We start from the raw sequence: 20520 nt of genomic DNA on the forward strand, positions 1-20520 counted from the left end.
AGTTTTCAAAAAATTTTTATTTTTAACTTGTTTTGTAACACTATATGAAGCCCAAGTCTTTAAAAGAATCTGATTTTTTTTTTATCTTTAAAAATTTGAAATCTAAAAAAACTTCTAAAAACTCCAAAATACAATATAGACTCCACAGGATGGTAAAATATACTAATAATTGGTTTATTTTAATTTGCAGATTATTCTTTCCAAGAACAGGTAGATTTAGGAGAAAGGGTGAAGTCATACCAGCATCTAGAGAGTGCAGCAGCTACTATTAAAACCTTTGGATTATAGGTGAGCTCCTGGAGTTCCAGATGTGACAGCACTGCTGAGTCTCAGTCCAGGCATGGGGCCAGTTTAGAGCAGGCCCTGGACATCATTTCTCGGGACAGCAGCCTCCCAGAATGTCTGTGACTCTACAGTTCTGTGTCTCCTACTGGTCCATAGGAGACGGCTCTGCCTGCGCTGATTCTACCAGGAAACATTTCCAAGCCCAGTTAATGTGAAAGCCCAGAGATGCTCTCATCTCTGAGAGACAAAGTATTAATGTGGCCAAAATCATGCTTTGCAATAATAGAAACCTATGTAAACCTACCTCCTCTTATTGTCATCCTGCCTGGACTCAGACCTCGTATGTGAGGTGGGTGTTGGGGGTGATTCTTGTCTCCCCTTCCTGTCCAGGGCTGGCAGCCTCACAGCTTTTTCTGAAGCACGTGGTTATCACTACCTGCATGTTGCTGTCAGCAACTCTCTTCCTAATCCTCAGAGAACTGGTCCAGAGCTTCCCTGGATCTCTCTAAAAACCTTTCCCCAGCTTTCCTGATTACCTAAAACATTCCTGTGGAGAACTTTATCCAAAAGCATAATTGCAGGAGGAGACAGAGCCAAATGGACCCTGGACTTGCTTGGCACCATACTTCCTAAAATAAAGATTAAACAGCTAATTGGTACTGTTGAACTGTCTCTCGAAGAGCCATCCTTTTTTAATTAAAGGCATCAGGAAAAAAAAAATTATTTGTCCTTCTGCTGTCATTAGCACTGAGCTCTGCAGAGGACAGGCTGCCCATAGAGATCCTTAGCTCATGCTTCCGTAGACAATGTCCCCCAGAAAGAAGGTTAACATTGCTTCACTTTTATTGCTCTAAAACTGAGAAGGCTGCAAAACCCAGCCTAAAGCACAGCTTTGTTTTATCTGAACCCTGCTGCAAACCAGTCCATTAATAAAGTAATTGGGCATAGCCTGAGCAAATTGGAATCACACATTGCTTATATTCAGCTCCTAATGTGCTCATTCTCTGAGGGCTGAAAGACTGAGCTGCCGTGCAGCAGGGTGGGACTCCCCAGAAAGGACTACGTTGTGCAGGCTGGACTGTGAGCCAAAATAGCAGCCGCCTCTGTGGAGGAGAGGACAGCTCATTTACTTGTCTTTGGGGGACTTTGCAGGACAGAAATGCTTTGGTTTGTAATTTACAGAATAAACCACAGAGTGGCTTTCTGCTGAAAGGCTCCTTCATATTAGGGCTGGAAGAAAATAGGAAGGCAAAAAAAGAAGGAAAGCATGAATAAACGATGTAGGGGAAGTGTCCTGTCCTGCAGGTCTGCCTCACCCCACTCTGCTGCCTTGGCTTTCTGCAGCCCGTTGTGGTGCTCCCTGCCTCTCCAGGCGGCGGAGCTGAGGCGATGTGCCGGCAGTCTGTCAGCAGGGACAGGCTGGCAGCCGGGACCTGCCGCTGCCTCAGCACGAGGGAGAGCCCACAGAACCTCCCGGCGAAAGATCCGGTGCCTGGGTTTGCAGGAATTGCACTTACCCCTGCCAAAGCCAGACTAAAAAGAGCCAACCCCCGAGGTGATGGCTGACGACACTACCGGCCGGAGGAATGCGTCTTTCAGCCCCTCTGTGAATTTGGAAGGTGGCACATGGCTGGGCGCCCAGCTGCATGTTCAGACCAAGTACTCAAGCAGCAGCCCCGGGTTAGTTCTGGAAGGTGCTTTCCAGTACCCTGCTAAAACTGCAGCCTGGACTTCCCCTTTCTCCTGGCCCTAGTCTCAGGCTGAGTCCCAGGCTGAGCCTTCGGCAAGGCACTCATGTTTACCTCCAACTACAGAGCCCTCCAAGACAAGCCTAGCATCATCCCTGCCTTATCTGTGACTTTTATTTATTTTAGATCCTTTCCACTTCCCCTACAGCTGCAACTCTGGGTTTTCCCTTTTTCTCGTCCTTTTCATTTGGGAAGTCAGTGGTAGGAAGGAAGAAGTTGGTTTTCTCATGGAAAATTAAATATTAATTTCAGACAGCCCTCTTAGCACCTGCAGAAAGAGCCACAGAGGGCACTGGGTCTTAGACCTTCTGCCTGTTCTGCAGATTTTACTGCTCAGTTTTGTAAACGTATTAACTTGTCACTGACAAATAGGAAATCTCACAGAGAGTATGGGGAGACTGAGGTCAGTACCGGTGAGGAAGTTAATTCAGGAGCACAAAATTTACTTTTGTGATTTATTGGTGACTTCCAGAACATCTCCATCTGAAACTACTTGGTCTAAGCAGAACAAACTTAAATTACAGAATAGGGTTTGGCAATGAGGAGAAGGAAAGGAGTTATAATCACTACAACAAGGATTTTGCAGGCTAAGGGAAATAAATACTTGAACATTAAAACGCTTCCTAAACAAACCCACAGTCCTGTGTTTTCAAGCCTTCATCAGGTTTAAACCCTTTTAGGTAGCATGGCTAAAACTGTAGGAGGGACCTCAGGTTGCTTCTCTGTGTTCATGTACTTTCCTCGTGGAAAGGAAGTTTTTGGCTCTTACAGCAGACCTTTGTCAGCTTTCTTATCTTTTTCTTTCCAGGAACCTTTTGTTCTTTCTGAAGGCAACAGTCAATAGTTACCTAATACTACAGAGACCTACTTCTTCTTGTCATGAAACAAAAGAGAATACTATTGGCAATTGCATCTAAATAGAAAGTTATGAAATAAGGAAGAAAAGAAAATCAGTACATTTATTTGGATACAATGGAAAGGTTTAAAAGACAAACTGAAACCCATTTATAAAATATTCTGGTGTCTAGTCCTGCAGTATAATATAGTGTATGCATCTATCGATCACCTGCTGGAGAGTAGCAGAGCTGTATCCTTAAAAAATGGAATTTCCTCTCCTTTCAGATAATGAACAGCTTCCAGAATGGAGTTGTGACCCAGAGGTTTAGAGGCTGGTACAGGATTGAGAAAAAATTATTGACTACAAAGGAAAAAGAATAGAATTTGGGGAAGAAAATGGCCTGTAAAAGCTCAACAGAAGCATAGTCGATTAGCTGCTGGAATGACTAATTTCAAGGTGGGTGGATCTGAGCAGAAACCTGTGTTAAGCCCCAAGGCTCTGCTCCCAGCACGTGGGAGAGGTACCTCAGCAAGGGACCCAACAGCATGGGCACATCTGCTGGGGAGCTTTGTGACACAGTCAATAGGGCATGGCCCAGAGGAGGCCAGGCAGGTTCTGAGCCTCTCCTGGGCTGCAGCTGTGAACCTTTTTTAGCAAAATACAGACCACAATCCTTCCCTCCAGGTACCTGAGCAGGAGTCAGCTTTTTAAAGTATTTATTTAAAAGCTTCTCTGAGTGCTGCTGAGTGGTTAAGGCAGGGGAGATATGCCAGCAGGATTTTCACTCTGCTGGTGGTGGGCTGAGCATCACCTGCTGTTTCACAGGGCAGGAGGAGGAGTCGCTCCCTCAGGGAAGAAGATGATGGTAGGAAGGAGGAGGAGGAGGAGAAGGAAAAGGGGAAAGAGAAAAGGATGGAGGAGATTCTTCCTCTTATCCTCTGCTGGCACCTTTTCAGCCTGTTGCAGAGAACGTTGTCCAAGAGAGGGGACCAGAGAAGTGACCATACTTCTAACTTCTACTGTTCAGTGGTTTGGGAACTCACCTGACAAGAAACATCTTTTCAATTATGCCAACTGTGTGTTTTGTACTAAATAGTCTGTATTAAATGACTAAAATACAGAATGTGCCCTTACTGTATCTCTGGGACACAGACACCTTCAGGACTGGCAAACCACTCCATCTACCAGGCTAGAGAGACGTGCAGCTTCTCATGCCCCCCTTTTCAGGCCTCCTCAGCCCCACGAGCCTCTGCCATGATGGAGGGAGTCAGTATCAGGTGCCCTGGGCCTCCTGCTATTTGGTGCACGCAGCTGGCGTGGGTGGGTTTCACTCCAGGAAAGGTTTGAACACAATTTCCCAGTTCTTAGAGGAGCGTTTCACAGTGAGACTGTTACATAAAAGACAGGTAACAACTCCTCCTCCTCCCCTGCCCGCCTTCTGTAAGGAAAGCAGCAGCTAAAATGTGTTTGGTAAAAAGCTTGATCTTGACACTCCAGGTCAAGTGTTGAAAGTGCACATTGCTAGTGTAGGATGCTCAGAGGGTTTGTGGAAAGAAATCTTTCTGTTTTCAGCCCCAAGCTGGGATTACTGGGGAGATAATCAGTGTACTGGAGTGGGTGAATTATTCTTTTCAATGAGCCTCAATGAACTTAAAGGTAAAATAACAAGGAATATTCCCAGCCAAAACTGCAGCATAAGTGGCCATGAGTGACTTGAGGGTTAGGTAATATTATGCCTGTTTTCTCCTGTATACACACTCAGAAATCAGATTTCAGTATGTCATTTTAAAAATTGAAGAGTGTTGACAGTAGCCCACTAGATTTCAAAATGGTAACTACAGATACTGGAATATTTTGATCTATAGAATTGATCTGATGTTAATTTAAATTTATATTTTTTCTGTATTATAAAAATACCTGTTGGCTGATTTGCTGCTTAGCTGGCTATCTCAACTCTGCCTTTAAGACTTGCTTAATTTGTAACTCATCACAAATGATGATTTCCTGTATTGTCACTTGCTGGTCATATATTTTCTTATATATATATATATATATATATATATATTTCCTTTAAGATAGCTAAGTCAAATGTGCACAAGCCACAACTGTTAGCTTACATATTCCAAGCTGCCTTTTATGTTCTTTTCCTTTCCCCTACAGCTGTCTATACCGTTTCTTAAATGATTTCATCGTACATAAGACATTGAGGCCTAAAAGTTGAAATTAAATGGCAGGTAGAAAACCAGGTCTACCCTCTCTGTTGCTTGAACTTTGAGAGTTTCAAAAGTTTACTGAGAGAAGGAAATACACAGTATATTCTGGGTAAACTGAAGGTTCATGGTGAAAATTAATAATACTTGGAAAGAAAATTAGTGGATTGAAAGGTACTAAAGTGACTTTGTTCAGATGCTTTTAGGTTAAATAATATATTCTGAAAAGTCACTTTTGTTCTATGGTAAGGTGGGAGCTATATGTTAATTTCTTTTATTCCTGGATCATTTTCTCTCTGAGATGTCATCAAGTTGAGTTTTCAGTACTACATTGAAATGAATATTCATCACAGAGTTACAGCTTTTGGAAAACCTGTAGGGAAAAAGACAAAAAAGCCCTGAACCCCTTTCTTCCCCCTTTTCATGCAGCTCTGAACATGCACAGCTCCCTTGGGCTAGCAAAGCAGCACACAGCATCTGTGTACTTCTGGGCATGGGCCTTGAGCTCTCCAGGTGACCCCTCATGTGGGACCAAGGGATCACTACAAATGTAAGAGGTTTGGGAGTTGAGGGCGGCAGCAACAATGAGAACAATGAGGGGCAGCCCTGGTGCTCCCTCAAGGACACAAAGGTGCTTGAGCTCATCATGGTCAGCCAGAACCCCTTTGGGAGGTGGAACAGTTACAAAGCAGCTTTGGGCTGCTGTGACCAGGACTGTGAGCAGTCCTCCAGCAGTGAAAAAAACCTACAGATTTGCAGGAAAATGGACAAAATGGCATTAATGGGTGAGTGAAATGGTGCAGATGTTGGACTAGGGGAAGGAAGTTTGCGAAATAAGAATGAAATGTGGACTATGTCACAGCTGTCACTGCTCAGTTATGTGTTTTTAAAGATCTGATAGATAAAATTGAGTAACAAGGTGACTCCCTTGGCTCTCAAGGGAGGTAGAGCTTTTTCACCAACATTCTCTTTAAGAGCTATGTTTTAAAAGCAATTTCAATGCTATGGAGAACTACGCAGCAAGAAATTGACAGGGGGTTTGCAATTTACAATTAAGGGGAAACCCATTCACAAGGGTGAGGTTGGGCTGGACCCTTCCAAAAGCTCAAGAGATGGAGCCTCTGCCTGGCCCTCAGCTCCTGCTGCTTCCACTGCAATCTGTAAAATGACCTTGATGGGTCATACAGTATTTGTCCAGACATAAAATTGCCATTTTATTGACATAAAAAGACGTAATGAGCTCTTCTGATTTTTTCCCTAATCTTAACACTAATTCTTTCCATTCTATCTCAATAACGATACATGGACTTTTGAGCAACAAAATTTGTTGGTTCATTGAGCAACAAAAAGGCTGCATTTAGTGCCACATAGTGGTAAAAATTAAAAAGTTCAGTGAGGCTGGATATTCTGAAGCAATGCAGAACACTAGATGTTAATGCTAAACTTGTAAAAGTAAAAACACGTTCTTAAAAATTAGGATATACCAATCAATTTGTGATATGTATCACTAAGATTTCTGGTCTGAAAATGATACCACCAGCTAGCTAATTGTGCAATATGGGAAATTTTTGGACTCTGTATTTAGAATTAGCTTGCTTTGCAACAAGCAGAACATTTCACTCATTTATAGCCTTGACAAAATAGTGAGGGATGTGATAGTGGAATTGGTCCTTGCAAATGGCACGGACGGCAGCCACAGGGCAGAGCCATGCTGGATTAGAGCTGTAAAGGTATCTTGAAAAATGGCAATAATATGGAGCTGTCTCTGAAGAAAAGGCTAATTTGGGATCCCTGGACTGGGAAGACTTTTGCGCATTTTGGTGATGAATAGTTTTCTTGCTCAGGTAATGGAGAAAAATATTACTGTTGTCAGTAAGACAGGTAATGGTACTTCTGCATGTGTAATGGATGTGTTGCATTCGTCTCCAGCCACCCAGCACCACAGCAAGCTAGATGAAACAAAAACTGTAATGGTTAAAACATGCTGAAATAATCTAATAAAACCAAATTTTCCCACTGAGCTCCCCAAAACATGAATGCACCTAAACAATGTATGTTTGTATAGGGTTATGAATAGGTCAAACCTGTGGCATAACTTCAGACTCAGGAAACACAGTGAAACCGAGCCCCTGTTCCTGCTTTTGCTGTGCTGCATGATCTTTCAGGGGCTCCAGAGGGACTTGTGGCACCTCTACCTACACAGCACATTTGCACATACAGTAGGACAGGGAAATATTTGGCTTCTGGCATAAGAATATCACTGAGCAGTACTGTTCTGTAGATAAAGGAACTGAATTTAATGTTTTTGCAGATTGTGTTGGGATTCTCACTGGAAAAGTGCTTTGAAATATGGATTTGATTCTGTATACAGTCTTGCTTCAGTTGCAGAGTTCAGCTGATGTCTGTTGCCTGCTCCTCTGAAAGCAAATTCTTCTACTTCCCCACAGAGACATTTTTCAGGTAAGGAAGCAACAGTTGCTGCCATTTTTGCTTTAGGGAAAAATATGATGGCACACTATTTGAGAGGATATTCAAATTTATTTTAAAGTAATATCAATATATTGGTACAAAAGTCTTGTGGTGTCATAGAAAATAAATCTATGTGATCTGGATGAGATGGCTCACTAGCCCACAAAACTGCACAGAATCCTCCATGCTGAAAAAACCCAGAAAAGTTGTTTGGGGTTGTTTTGTTGTTTTAATGAAGAAAGGACCTACTAGGCAGCCCTGCAACAACCACACAGCTGAGGGTATGAAACAGGCTCAAAGGTAGGACCAGTGAAGCCTGTCCTGTACAGCTATGATGGCACGTGTGGGTTTGGGATGCATCCCAGAGATGCTGATGTATAAAAACAGCCTCCAGCTGATTCATGGCTCCAGCAACCCTTATTCTTGTGCAGCTTCTGCACTGGGATGCATATTGAACCTTTTGGCTAAGAAAAGAATTTTAAAACCAGAGAAAGGGAGAAGCTACTCAGTGTGAGATAGTGGGAGTCATTAAACCCAGGCTGTTCCACAAATGAGAAGAAATTAACATTCAGGATAGGGAGTAAGCTCAGTAAGTAGGGTTTATTTTTACAGTCCAGCATGCTTGCAAACTCACGGCAGTACATGGAAGGAGTGAAGGGATCCATATCACTAGCATATGGAGCACATGCAAAGACAGCTTATGTGAGTAATTTGACAGCTATTTGGCTGCATTCTGCTCAAAATATTTGTGACAGCAGCAAGTCAGAGCTGCCACAAAGATGACAAATTCTTTGAAGTCCACTTGGGAATCTCCATTTTCATCCAGGTTCTTGAAGACTTTATCAATAGCATTCTTGTCCTTCCCAGACTACAAAAAAAAAAAAAAAAAAAAAGAGCAGGTTGAGGTGAGAGGATGCACAACCCCAATGCAGCAACTTCTCTGAACAAGGTCCTTGGTTGGGCTCTGGGCACTTGGTAAGGTCCTGTGTGTTCCCACTGTCTGCACAGCAGCAACGAGTACCAAAAGCATGTGCTCTGGGGTTTATTACACCTGAGAGCTGCAGTCATGCACTGTCACAAAAAGGCATGTTTGCTACATTTAAACAGCATTTATCACCATTAAAGCTGTGTAGCACAAAGCCCTGAGGGTACTACCCAGATGAATTAAATGCCGCGAGTTCCCCATCCATTCCCCTGGAAAGGCTCAGCTGCAGCTCAGGCAGTTTGCAGTTTTGCAAGATGCTTTCCTGTGGCAAATGTCAAAATTAAGCTTCATTGAATACTTCCACCCCAGAAAATAAGCAAACAGCCTCAAAAGTGCTTTGAGTGCTGCCACTGGCCTTATGGCTCAGCAGAAGCTGCTCACAGGAGCTGGTGGCTGGGAAAGTGGCTCTTGAAGCCTGCGGGATGCTGAGCTTGAGTTAACACAGCAAATCTTTTTCTAAGTTGTCATTATTCTTCTAAGTTGCCATTATTCTGATGGAATGACTGAACGTCATCATCAGTCACAGCCAGCATGGCTTCATGAGAGGAAAGTCCTGCATATCAAACCTGATTTCCTTTTATGACAAAGTAACCCACCTAGCTGATCAAGGGCAGCCAGCTGATGTCTTCTTTTTGGATTTCAGTAAAGCTTTCAATACTGTCTCTCACAGGATTCTTTTGGACAAAACATCCAGCACACACCTGGATAAACACATCACGGAATGGCTGAGCAACTGGCTCATGGGTGGAGCATGATAGAGGGACATCAGACTGGGCACCTGTCACTAGTGGGCTTCCACAGGGCTCCATCCTCAGCCTTGTGCTCTTCAACATCTTCATAAACGACTTGGACACGGGACTGGAAGGGATACTGAGCAAGTTTGCAGATGATACAAAACTGGGAAGAGCTGTTGAGTGTGTTGAAGGCAGGGAGGCCCTGTGGAGACACCTCAACAAATGAGAGGGCTGGGCAATCACCAACCATGTGAAGGGAACAGGGGAAAGTGCTGGATTCTGCACCTGGGATAGGGCAATCCTGGATGTACAGACATACTGGGGAGTGAGATGCTGGAGAGCAGCATCATGGAAAGGGACCTGGGGCTCTTGGTCAATGACAAGTTGAACGTGAGTCAGCAGTGCCTTGGCAGCCAGGAGGGCCAGCCCTGTCCTGGGGGGCATCAGGAACAGCATCACCAGCCAGGCCAGGGAGGGGATTGTCCTGCTCTGCCCTGGGGAGCCCTCACCTCGAGTGCTGAGGGTAGTTTGGGAGACCACAATATAAGAAACATAGTGAACTGTTATAGAGTGTCCAAGGGAGGGCAATGAAGGTGGTGAAGGGCCTTGAGGGGAAGCCATGTGAGGAAAGGCTGAGTTCACTTGGTCTGTTCAGCCTGGAGGAGACTGAGGGGAAACCTCATTGCAGTCTGTAACTTCCTCGTGAGGGGAAGACGAGAGCGGACACTGGTCTCTGCTCTGTGGTGACAGTGACAGGAACCAAGGGAATGGCCTGAAGTTGTTACAGGGGAGATTTAGGTTGGATATCAGGAAAAGGCTCTTCACCCAGGGTGCGTTTGGGCACTGGAACAGGCTCCCCAGGGAAGGGGTCACAGCACCAAACCTGACAGAGCTCAAGCAGCATTGGGACAATGCTCTTGGGCACACGGTATGACTTTTGGGGATGTTCTGTGTAGGGCTGGAGGTTTCGCTCAATGATCTTTGTGAGTCCTTTCCAACACAGCATATTCTGTGCTTCTCTGATTCTGTGAACCACTACATCTCAAGGCTGATTTTAAGCCATGCATCATCAAATTTAAAAATGGTTATTTGTTTGATTTTTTTTTCATTTTGCCAAAATATATTAAAAAGAAAAGAAGCTTACGGGAGGGCTTTTTTTTGGCTCCGATAATCTACAGGGATTTTTCAAAGCTGCAATTTTAACATTAAACAGGAGATGGCAGTACAGACCTGTTAAATCTAGGAAACACGCATGTGGCTTTTGTAGAAGATAAAAAAATCTGATACAATACTCGAAAGAAATTATAGAAACTTTTGGAAAATGTCCACCAATTTAAAAAGATTACTACCTAAATTTAAATCTGAAGGCAATTTTTGATCATGTTCTAATTTACAAAATTTCTCATTCTGTAATTTAATGTTTTGCTTCAAATGCAGAGCTTTTAAAATCAGTAAAAAATGAACAATTTCCATAGATTTGACTGATGAATGTGTCTTGAAGGTTTAATTCATTTTCACTTTGTAAATTACATTGGTTTAATTTTTTAAGTGACTATTTCAAATTATTTAGTAAACTATATGAACTAGTTGTAGCATCTGAATTACTTCTGAGATGAAAAAATGGGAGTTGTTTTTTGGAAACTCTTTATAACTGAGTCAAATCCTTCAGTCCTGTGGTATTTATGCCTGATTGATTCAAGACCTTTCCAGGCAGCTGTGATCTGTGGCAACTATAACCAATTCTAAGGCCAAAAGTATACATGAGAAATTAGAAAACATCGTTCCCTAGAATTCCTTGAAAATGAAAATATGCTGATACAAATGGCAGGAAAATGCAGGTAGAACTTTTTTTCGAAGTCAGACTTATGTTCTCAGTTTTTTTTTCTTGCAGTTATCAGTCTGGCAAGACAGGAACAAGGAACCTTTGGGTTAAATTTATTTAAAATAGTGGCATAAAAAAATGTGTTGATTTTTGTTTGTTTGTTTTTTCCTAGAAGAGGTAAACCAGGAAAGGGAGATGGAGATGGAATATAAAAGGACAATTAGCTAATTATCTTCCTGGAAAATTCCAGTTTTTCCACCAGTTGCAGGAAATAGGTAGAACCTTTAAGAGCGGCTGTGGGAACTAGAAAAAGTGGTGTCAGGCCACAGTCAGGACAGACCTCTGAGCATCATCCCATCTGATAGCTGCCTACTGCAGTGGCTCCCCAGCCTTCTTTAGACCAGATGTTTAGTGTCTGGGGGATTTCCATGCTGTCATAGAATTGTGGTTTTGTTGTTGGTTCAGTTTCTCTTTACAAGAAAGTGGTGTTGGTACCACACAGCTCCATGCCCAGGAGCAGGACCCTTCTGTGATGCTGTTAGGTCACCAGCACTTATCTGTCTTACACAGATTTCTGAGAAACATTGGAATATAATCGCCCTGAGCCACTCAGGTCCTTATTCTGAATATTGCATCTTTTTAATTAGTGAGACATAACTCCAGCAGACGTGGATTTCATATGGTCAATTCATATAGCTGGCATGGAAAGATACTGAATTGTATCAAGTGCCCTTCCCGCACTGCCCTGAAATAGTTGTTATAAAACTGAACTAGGCTGGATACAAAAAATGAGAGCCACACAAGGAGCATGTGGTTCTAGACTTTTGCCATTAAGAACACTAACAAAACAGTAAATAGGGAAACATTTCTTCAGTTGGAAGGAACAATGCATTTAAAAATGTTTTCTGGATTTTTAGTGAAGGGAAACAAATTAAAAACAAACAAAAAACAATTTAAATTGTCTCCCTGGCTGTTAAAGTTTTTACTAGAACATATTAAGTACTTTGAATACCTACTGAAATGTACTTTATGATTACATACAAATCTATGTATGTACAATATATATCCAGGTCTTTCTTTTGCTGTTAAAGACAAATGCCAGACAGTTTGCTCTGAATTCATCTTTTGTTCTGGTTTATGCATCATCTTGATGAGCATACTGAGTATGTAGTATAAATACCTAGAGAAGGTTAATGTATAAATATTTGGAGAGATTCCCCATCTGCAATCAAGATCCTGAATTGCTGACAGCACAACTACCTTCACAGAAGTTGTGACATGAAATGAGATGATAAATCCAGGGATAAACAGAAGAAAGTGAATTCTGAAGTTGAAACTCAATCTATTTCAAACCCATTGTCCTGATAACTCAAGTGATGAATTTACCAAACAGGGAATGGCCCTGCATATTAAAACCAGTTTTACACAGTTTGTGCAAAACCTTTTTTAAATTTCATATTTTCCTACAAATCGTTGCATATTTTTGGATGTAATTTCCCTAAAAATGTACTAAAAACTGTTTCTGCAGGCTGCTCTTGCACCTGCTACACAGAAACGGTGCCGCGCTGTTCTCTTACCGCCAGGAAATTTGGGAGTTCCTTTTCCAGCAGAGCCTTTAGTTCTGCTTTGCTGAGGGTTTGCCTGTTGCCATCAGTCCTTGCATACTGGTCAAAGACAGCAATGGTCATTCCCATGGCAGTTTCCAGCTGAGACATGCTGCCTCTGGAGCTTGGCTTTCTCCTGGACAGGCACAGACTCAGGGCTCTCTTGGAGGATGGAGCCTGCTCTGCTTCTGGGGTTCTTTATGCATTTGTCCCCTCCAATCAGTGGCTACACACCCAGGGGACAGTTATCCATTAGCAAACACCTCCATCTGGAGTATACACCTCTGTGCCAACACCTTTTCAAAACTAAAGATCTATTGTCTTGGCGTGACTGGTAGAACCAGTGCTTGCCAGTAGAAACCAGCCTCTCCTTCAAGGTACACAGCGTGACTAACAAACCAAAATCAGATTTTGTTATTGGCTGTTTGCTCAAGATCTGTTCTTTCAGATATCCCTGTAGGAGCAGAGGTTTGGCGGGCCAGTTTTGGTGCAGTATCAGCCTGCTCAGGAGGAAAACGAGCATATCACCTCTCCGTCACCACCATAGTTAGGGATTGTGAGGGGCAGCAGCTTGGACTGCGCTCTCTGCCACACTGAGGACCTTGTTACAAAGCACAAATCACTGGCACACACTTGAGGTGGGATTCTCTGGATCAAGAGTAGAGATCTGCGAGGCAGATAGCTAACATAGTCCTGGGCTTGTGCTCAGTCCACAGTGGATGTCTCAAACAGGTCTGACAAACCAGCATCTCTCCATGGCCAGCAAAGGAAGCCCTGCATCTGTCCAGGGCTGGCAAAGGGAGCCTTGCAGAGCTGCTCCACAGAGAACTTGCTCAGGTAGAGATATCTGAAGCAATACATCTGATACTGGAGCAAGCAGCCAGTATCAAAATCCATCTTCATCTGCCGTAAAATAACTCGCTATTTACTTTAGGTGGTACAAATTTTGCAATAAAATGACTTGTGCTGAAAGCAAAAGGTCACTTTCAAGTCCTGTGTCACTCTCTGGCCTTTGATGAACTTTGTGGTTTGCTTGTGAACCGAGGTCCCCCATCACCAAACTGGCTGGACTCACACCTACACAGAGCAGAGCTGTTTGAGGGTCTGTGCTGGGAGCCGGGTGGCAGCTGGGTGGCACCTGGACAGTGGGAGCCCAGCTGGTGGAACCTCATCAGGTACACCCATGCTGAGTTTTGAACAAGTTCTGATTTCTGGCCAAGCACAGGGTAACTTGGTCTCTGCCAACTCCAGATGACAACACCAGACCTGGAGGAGCTCATTTGAGGTGAGTGACATCTAGGGTGTGCAGAGTGGACACACTCTGAGAAAATTGTTTGGGGAAACCTATCAAAACTGGGGCATCATGCATGAATAATGCTGATGGACCCCAGGGTGCAGTGTTCTCTGTAGAAGACTCTGACGATGCATTCCCAAAATTAAATCTGTGTTTGGATGTCTTTGGACATCCTTGAAGATTCTTGCTGATAACTTTCCACTCATAATATGCTACAGGCAAATTAATAAGGGTTGGTTTTTAATTTAGCACAACTTTAAAAATTAAACTCCTTTCTTCCAAAGGTCTATAGCCACTGTTCCCCAGGCAAAATCTGTCTTCTAACGTTGACAATATCTCAGAGCAAGACTACCCATCTCATGTATGTAGAAATCTAGAACCGTTCTGAAACAAAACCTCTAAGGTTTTCCATCTTACATTTTTCAACAGGTGATTTTGCATTTCCCAAAAAATCACAGCAGCAGCTCAGGCTGTATGCTCTATTCAAAGAGTTCATGAGAATTATTTGTTCTTGACTTCAACCTTATGACATAGTTGCGACTGATTTGCATTACAGGGATAAGGGTTTTAGGTAAAGTTTGAAATTTTTACATTACAGTGCGTGTCAAAACCTGTGGGGTTTCTTTAGAAGAATAAACAAGAACAGAGCAAACAACTGGCCCTTGTCAGCTATGAACATGATCTGGTCTTTGCACACACATACACTGTGGCAGTCACTGGTATGTCAAGTGCCAGGAACTTTTCTTTGTCCTTTTTTGACATGTATCTGTAACATGAATATTAAACATGGCCAATAAAGAAAAATTTATTCTTCCCTCTAAAGGAAAAAAAAAAAGTGTTTATTTAATGCATTTTTATGACTTTGAGTCATGAAGATCAGTGTTAGCTATACAGAAGGAAAAAAGTGTTCCCAAAAGGGGGGAGAGAGAGATCAGCTTCAGTCAATAGGATGTGTCAGTATGTCCACAACTCTACCACCCAACGTGGTAGAACACCAAGAAAAGGTGCTACACATTTTCCTCTGCCAACATAGGTGACTCACAGCTTTTGATTATACGGCTGCAAAAGTGCTAAAAAGCAGAATAAACCACAGAGCTTGAATTTCTACTAACAGAAAGGTCACCACGGTAGTGCTGCCTGGCTGGGTTTCTTTATTTTTGATGTGTATTTTATCTGTATTCATGCGTGTGCACACACATCAGCACTGCTCGGAGTTTTCAATTCACACTCTCTGTACTGTTTAAATATTTTCTTATGATTTGTTTGTCATTTAAGATAGCAGCTTTGTACACACAGCACGGATTATTACAGTTGTTTGCAAAACCAAAGCAGAGTACAAATAGAAGGCCCACCTAGGACAGCTGGCAGCGTTTTGGTGCCAACCCATCTGTCCAGCTTCCCAGTGAGAGAAGACATTTCTGTGTGCTTGTTTAAATTTTGTATCATAATTATAATGTAAATAATTTTCATTAGTTGCTTCTTTCAGGTTTCTTTCCTTGAAGAATGATATAGGCAACAGTTTGGATGAACATTTACTGAGTGTTTATACAGAATAAGGTCTTGCCGTCCCTAACTTGGACAAAAGTTTAAATTATAAATGTGAGACTAATGTGGACTGTCACATGCATAATCTTCAAAACCCATTCAGGTGTACCCAATTTTATGACATTTGGTCAGATATTCAGACTTACATGAGATTTGTGTGCTGATATTCCCTTAGAGAATAAATTTTATTGCATATTCTTTGAAGCAGTGTCTGTTTTGGAAAAGTCTGAAGAAATAGATTTATCAGTTCTACTGTAAAGGTCCATTGGTGTCACAGCCAGATGAATAGTTGAAATGGGATGGCTGAAATGGTAAACTTCTACTAGAGCTTTTCATCCCCTACAGCTTATCGTATTCCTAAAGGAATACAAGGAAGCTACATGAGAAGGACTTTTTGAGAATTTCCACAAATCTGTTATATGTCTGTGTGGAAGAAGCACAGGGGGAAGAAAACATAACCTGAAATTATGAACTTGTTATTTTTCTTGTTTCTTGGCAGCAGTGTGAAAAGCAATTTATTTTTCTCTTAGCAAGAGAGTAACATCTGAACAATAAACAAACATTTCATTTTCCACATTGAGATAAAATCCCTGAATTTTCCAGTGTCCTGGATAGTCTGTTGAATTTCAAGTATCAACATACTTCCTTTACTTTGTACTGCTACTCAAAATTTTCTGTAAGTCTGGTTAACAGTTTTTAAAGGTCATTTCATTTCTGCAATACATGGTGAATTCATTTACATCTATTGAGCAAAGAATGGAATTACTACATTGCTTTGCAAAAAAAACCCATCAGACTAAACAGGGACTGATGGGGCACAGGCAGAAGAGGAGTTTGTACAAGCACAGGGTGCGGTTCTGTTAATTATAGACAGACTGGTTTTCATTGTTTTACTATAATTTACTTCTCAGAATATCCTTAAAATGTATTTCAAAAATGCAATTCATGAGCTCACATACCATTTCAGTGAAGTTTAAAGGCAGGTAAAATGGGTAAGATTAGGGTCAGCTAACTGGCTGTGATTTCCTGAGTTGAGAGTTGGAGCAATAACACTGTCATCTGGCAAAGCTGTGCCATGGGAAACACACTTTCAGCAGTGCATATTGACTCTAATCAAACACATTTATTAGTGCATGAGACATACCCACATTAGACTGTAAAATCAATGAATATATTTACAGCCAATAAATTAACATTTGCAGGGTAAATACTTCTATCTAGTTTCCACTCCTTGTTTGAATAATTTCCTTGATGCCATCCTTTGCAGGGTTCTCTTATACTTCAGTTTTAAGGTTCTTGATATTAAGTCTTCCAAGAATACTTTTTATTTTTAGTTGCAATGACAGCAAAAGAGGTCACACCCTAAGGTAACTGAATGTTGTCCACACAAGTGCTGTAGTTTCTAAATCCATGATTCCTCAGCCAGTCTCACACCAGCATCCCAAGTGTCATTTGCTCTACTTTTAACACTTATGTAAAATCCCAGTCAGCGAGCAGCCAATCCTGCTGAGCTGGGGTGAGCATAGTAAAAAGTTGGTCTATGGCATGGTCAGAAAAAATAGGGGGAAAAGAAGAAAAGAGAAAGGAAAAGAAGATCAAAGAGGAAAAGAAAAAGGGGAAAAAAAAGGAAATTAAAAATCAGAAAGGGTCAGAAAGAGCTATGAGGGGGGATGGTTGTTTTGTAATACTTAAAACAACTGAGTAAAACTTTTAAAAGAAGTCCCTATTTGTTGTAGAGAGGTTCAACATGCAAAAATGAGTAAGTCAATTCCAAGAAAGCTCTCAAGAGACTTCTGTATGCAGGGAGGAATATTTTAGCTCTGTTAAGCTGTCATGCTTAAGAATGAATTAAGCAATACATTTTTTCCTTCATAGTACAAAAAAAATTTTCTGACAGGAGGGAATCTCTAATAGAAAGTTGTTTAGTGTTGAGTGTCCATGCAGGAAACACATCAAAGAAATGCCTATGCATTCCCCTTTTTAAAAAAACCTTTTTTAAAATTTATTTTGAAATATTAATTTAGGTGCACACTGAGGATATAGGTAGCACTGACCTACTATTCCAGAACTGTGTGTAAAGTGAGGTGATATCCATAGATGCCACCAGGAAGATTTACAAGGCAAATTGATGGAGTGGAAGTTCCCCAGGCACACACATTTTACAGAGCTGGCTGGTTTCAGTTTCCTGAAAGCAATCACAGAGTGCAACTGATAAGGAGTGGAGCTTTTTCTGTCACGGCTAACTGGGTAAGAAACGCTGGGCTCAGAAATACTGGAAGCAGGGGTGGGAGATGGAACTAGAGCCTGCTTTTGTAACAGATCATTTAACTTCAGGCTTCACTTACCAGAAAAAGAGAAGGCTTTCAACAAATAGGAAATAGGAAACAATAGGAAAATTAAAAATGATCAGCATGCAGCACCAGACCACAGCAACTTAACCAAAGCAGTTTTATTTGAATGTTCATAAAAGTCTTTCCTCCCATCTCAGCATTTCACGTTATGCAGAAAACAAGAAACATTGACACACAATCACCTGCCCTTTCTCTTGGGTAGAGAAATTGTTTCACGTTCTTTCGATCTGCGTATTTGTTTGTCAGTTGTATTTGCAGTTTCCTGTTTACAAAGTACTGACAAAAGAGCACTTAGTAAAAAACAATGATAATAAAAATGCCTTTACAGCTGCCCTGTTGTAACCATGCAGGGGAGGCTGGAGTGAGGGTGGCTGCGCAGAGCTCAGTTGCCAGACAGGGTTAACCCACAACATGGTTGCTGTTCTGACAGCCCTGTTAGCAGGCAAAGGAACATCCGTCACAGCACCACACACAAACAGGGCTGCTCTGCAAATGCCTTCATTGGGACACATCATCATCCTGCCTGCCACTGGGGGTCCTTGGTGTAGTGGGGCCCAGAATACCTGCTCCAGAGTCTTCTTCCATGGATACCATGGGAGGAAAGAACCCCAGTCCAGGGCTTGGAAGAAAATGTGCAGATCAAGCCAGACCGTACTCAGTCACTGAGAGTAGCTATTTAAGTGCTAGGTAAATAAGATGTGACTCCTTGCATGGTTTTGCAATGGATTGGGAAGAGAGAGAGTTCAGGCTCAAGCTGACTGTAGTAGCTCTCCAAACCAGGGTCAGAAGAGTGACAGAAATAGAGAGGGAGCTTCATTTGTAGGCCTATGACAAAGCCAAGTACATTGGTGAAACATTAAAATCACAGACACACACAAGGCTTTTGAATTAATTGTGCCAGACTTGCCCCTAAATCAGCGTGTTTCAGACTGTGCTTAACACAGGACTTCGGACATAAATTAAAGGGAATGGAATCATCATTTTTCAGCAGCTTGTTGCAAAGGGAATAACCAATAAAATGGCTAAAAGCAAGAGCCCAGGACTCTCTTCAAGTTCTATTATTAGACAGATGCCTTCATTATATTCTCATCAGTTAAATAGACAGTTAAAACTGAGATCATACTGCATGTTAGAACATGACCTGGGGTTAATTACAGAGTGTTCTTTTGTTTTAAAGCTAACAAAACAGCCAAGAAGAATTAAAACACAGAAGGATTTATTACTTCCCAAGTGGCACAGAAACAGAGAAGTTAATATATTTGAGGCCGAGGTGTCAAAAGCTGGAGCTCTAAAAATACTCTGCTGGCTCATAGCCATCACTGTCAGCCACAGATAAAAATAGGTCACGATAAATTGGGTGTAGTCTTCTACTGCCAGATGTTGGAAATGACCATGTTAACATACAAAATGCGAGCAGCTGTTAAGAAGGCAGCACTTTTTGCTGTTAGGAACCACATTTAATCAAAATGTAATGAAAATAGGATTTGGAGACCATTAAGCTGTGGTTTTCTTAAACATTTTCCTGAACACTGTACATCTCACTGTTATTAAACAGAGAAGTAAGCAGCAGTACACAGAAAGACCGAAATTTACTGCACCCACTTACAGCTCTGATGCATAACGGAGAGCTTCCTTGAACAGGGACTTGGGCTGAAGGTCACCATTTTACAGATTATGACTTTCTTGTTTAGCAAACAAAGTTACAGGCTTTGGGGGAATCCAGAGCAGCCCCATCTCTGATTCCTTAAAGGAATGTGGCACATGACAGAGTTTCACCATTCAGTAAAGGAAATGGATCTGTAATAGTGAGTTTCAGGACAAAGCCCACCAGGATTTTAAAATACCTGAACTTCAAGAATAAATATTCTTTTGCTTTATTAAATTTACACATAAATACCCTGAGATGTATTATAATAGTTTCTCTCATACAAGACAATCACAGAGCATTGATTACAGTCTAGTTGAGACAGCAGCATAGTTATTGCAGTAGGGAATTCGGGGCAGGTTACAGAACAACCCAGGAAAGAGGATCCACAGCACAGAGACACAGCTGAGTTACAGTAATTTGAGAGGCAGCTTTGTGAACTGCAGTCAATACAGCATAGACAGAACCACACCATGAGCCGTGCTGTATGCCCACAAAGATTTCATTAGCACTATTTAATAGCAAGCCAGTCACATAGTTAGACTACACAAACAGTTTTTTAAGGACTCTGGGAAAGCTCATTTGTGTTTATTGCACTGCCCAGGTACAAGCTGGACAAAAATCTCGAGCAGTGAAGTTGTTTCTACCTACACTGATGGCAAAATGTTCTAACCTCCAGCTAAGCTCTGAAAAAAACATTAACAGAAGATGACATAACCCCGGTACATAAACACATTCACATTTCACATATCCACTCTTAGCAGTCAGCAGCCCTTGGATAACTGCCATTGGCTTTGCTATCAAATCTCTTCACCTCTATTCTGACCTTGGAAACCAGGTTCTCCTTAATTCTTTCAACTCTGGTTTTTCATCAGTGATTTTTTAAAAAGTTTGAAAGCTGGCAAAAGTGGAAGAAGCATTACCACCCCATCTCCTCCAAGCAGCCCTCTTCAACCAGTTAGACAGTAATTATATATTTTATATCTATAT

At 41.8% G+C, this 20520-nt stretch overlaps 1 protein-coding gene across 1 annotated transcript; it reads right to left on the reverse strand.

Annotated features, from left to right (window-relative positions):
- Positions 1-7651: 7651 nt before the first annotated feature.
- S100P (S100 calcium binding protein P) lies at positions 7652-12876 on the reverse strand. The gene is made up of 2 exons (XM_066184931.1): positions 12669-12876; positions 7652-8418 (listed from the first exon to the last, which is right to left on the reverse strand). The coding sequence occupies exons 1-2, from the start codon at positions 12804-12806 to the stop codon at positions 8269-8271; spliced, it is 288 nt and encodes a 95-aa protein (XP_066041028.1). The 5' UTR covers positions 12807-12876; the 3' UTR covers positions 7652-8268.
- Between the last annotated feature and the right edge of the window lie 7644 nt (positions 12877-20520).

Source organism: Chamaea fasciata, unplaced genomic scaffold, assembly GCF_029207755.1.
Source record: "Chamaea fasciata isolate MVZ Bird 193981 ecotype frontalis unplaced genomic scaffold, bChaFas1.0.hap1 SCAF_6, whole genome shotgun sequence".
NCBI lineage: Eukaryota > Metazoa > Chordata > Aves > Passeriformes > Sylviidae > Chamaea > Chamaea fasciata.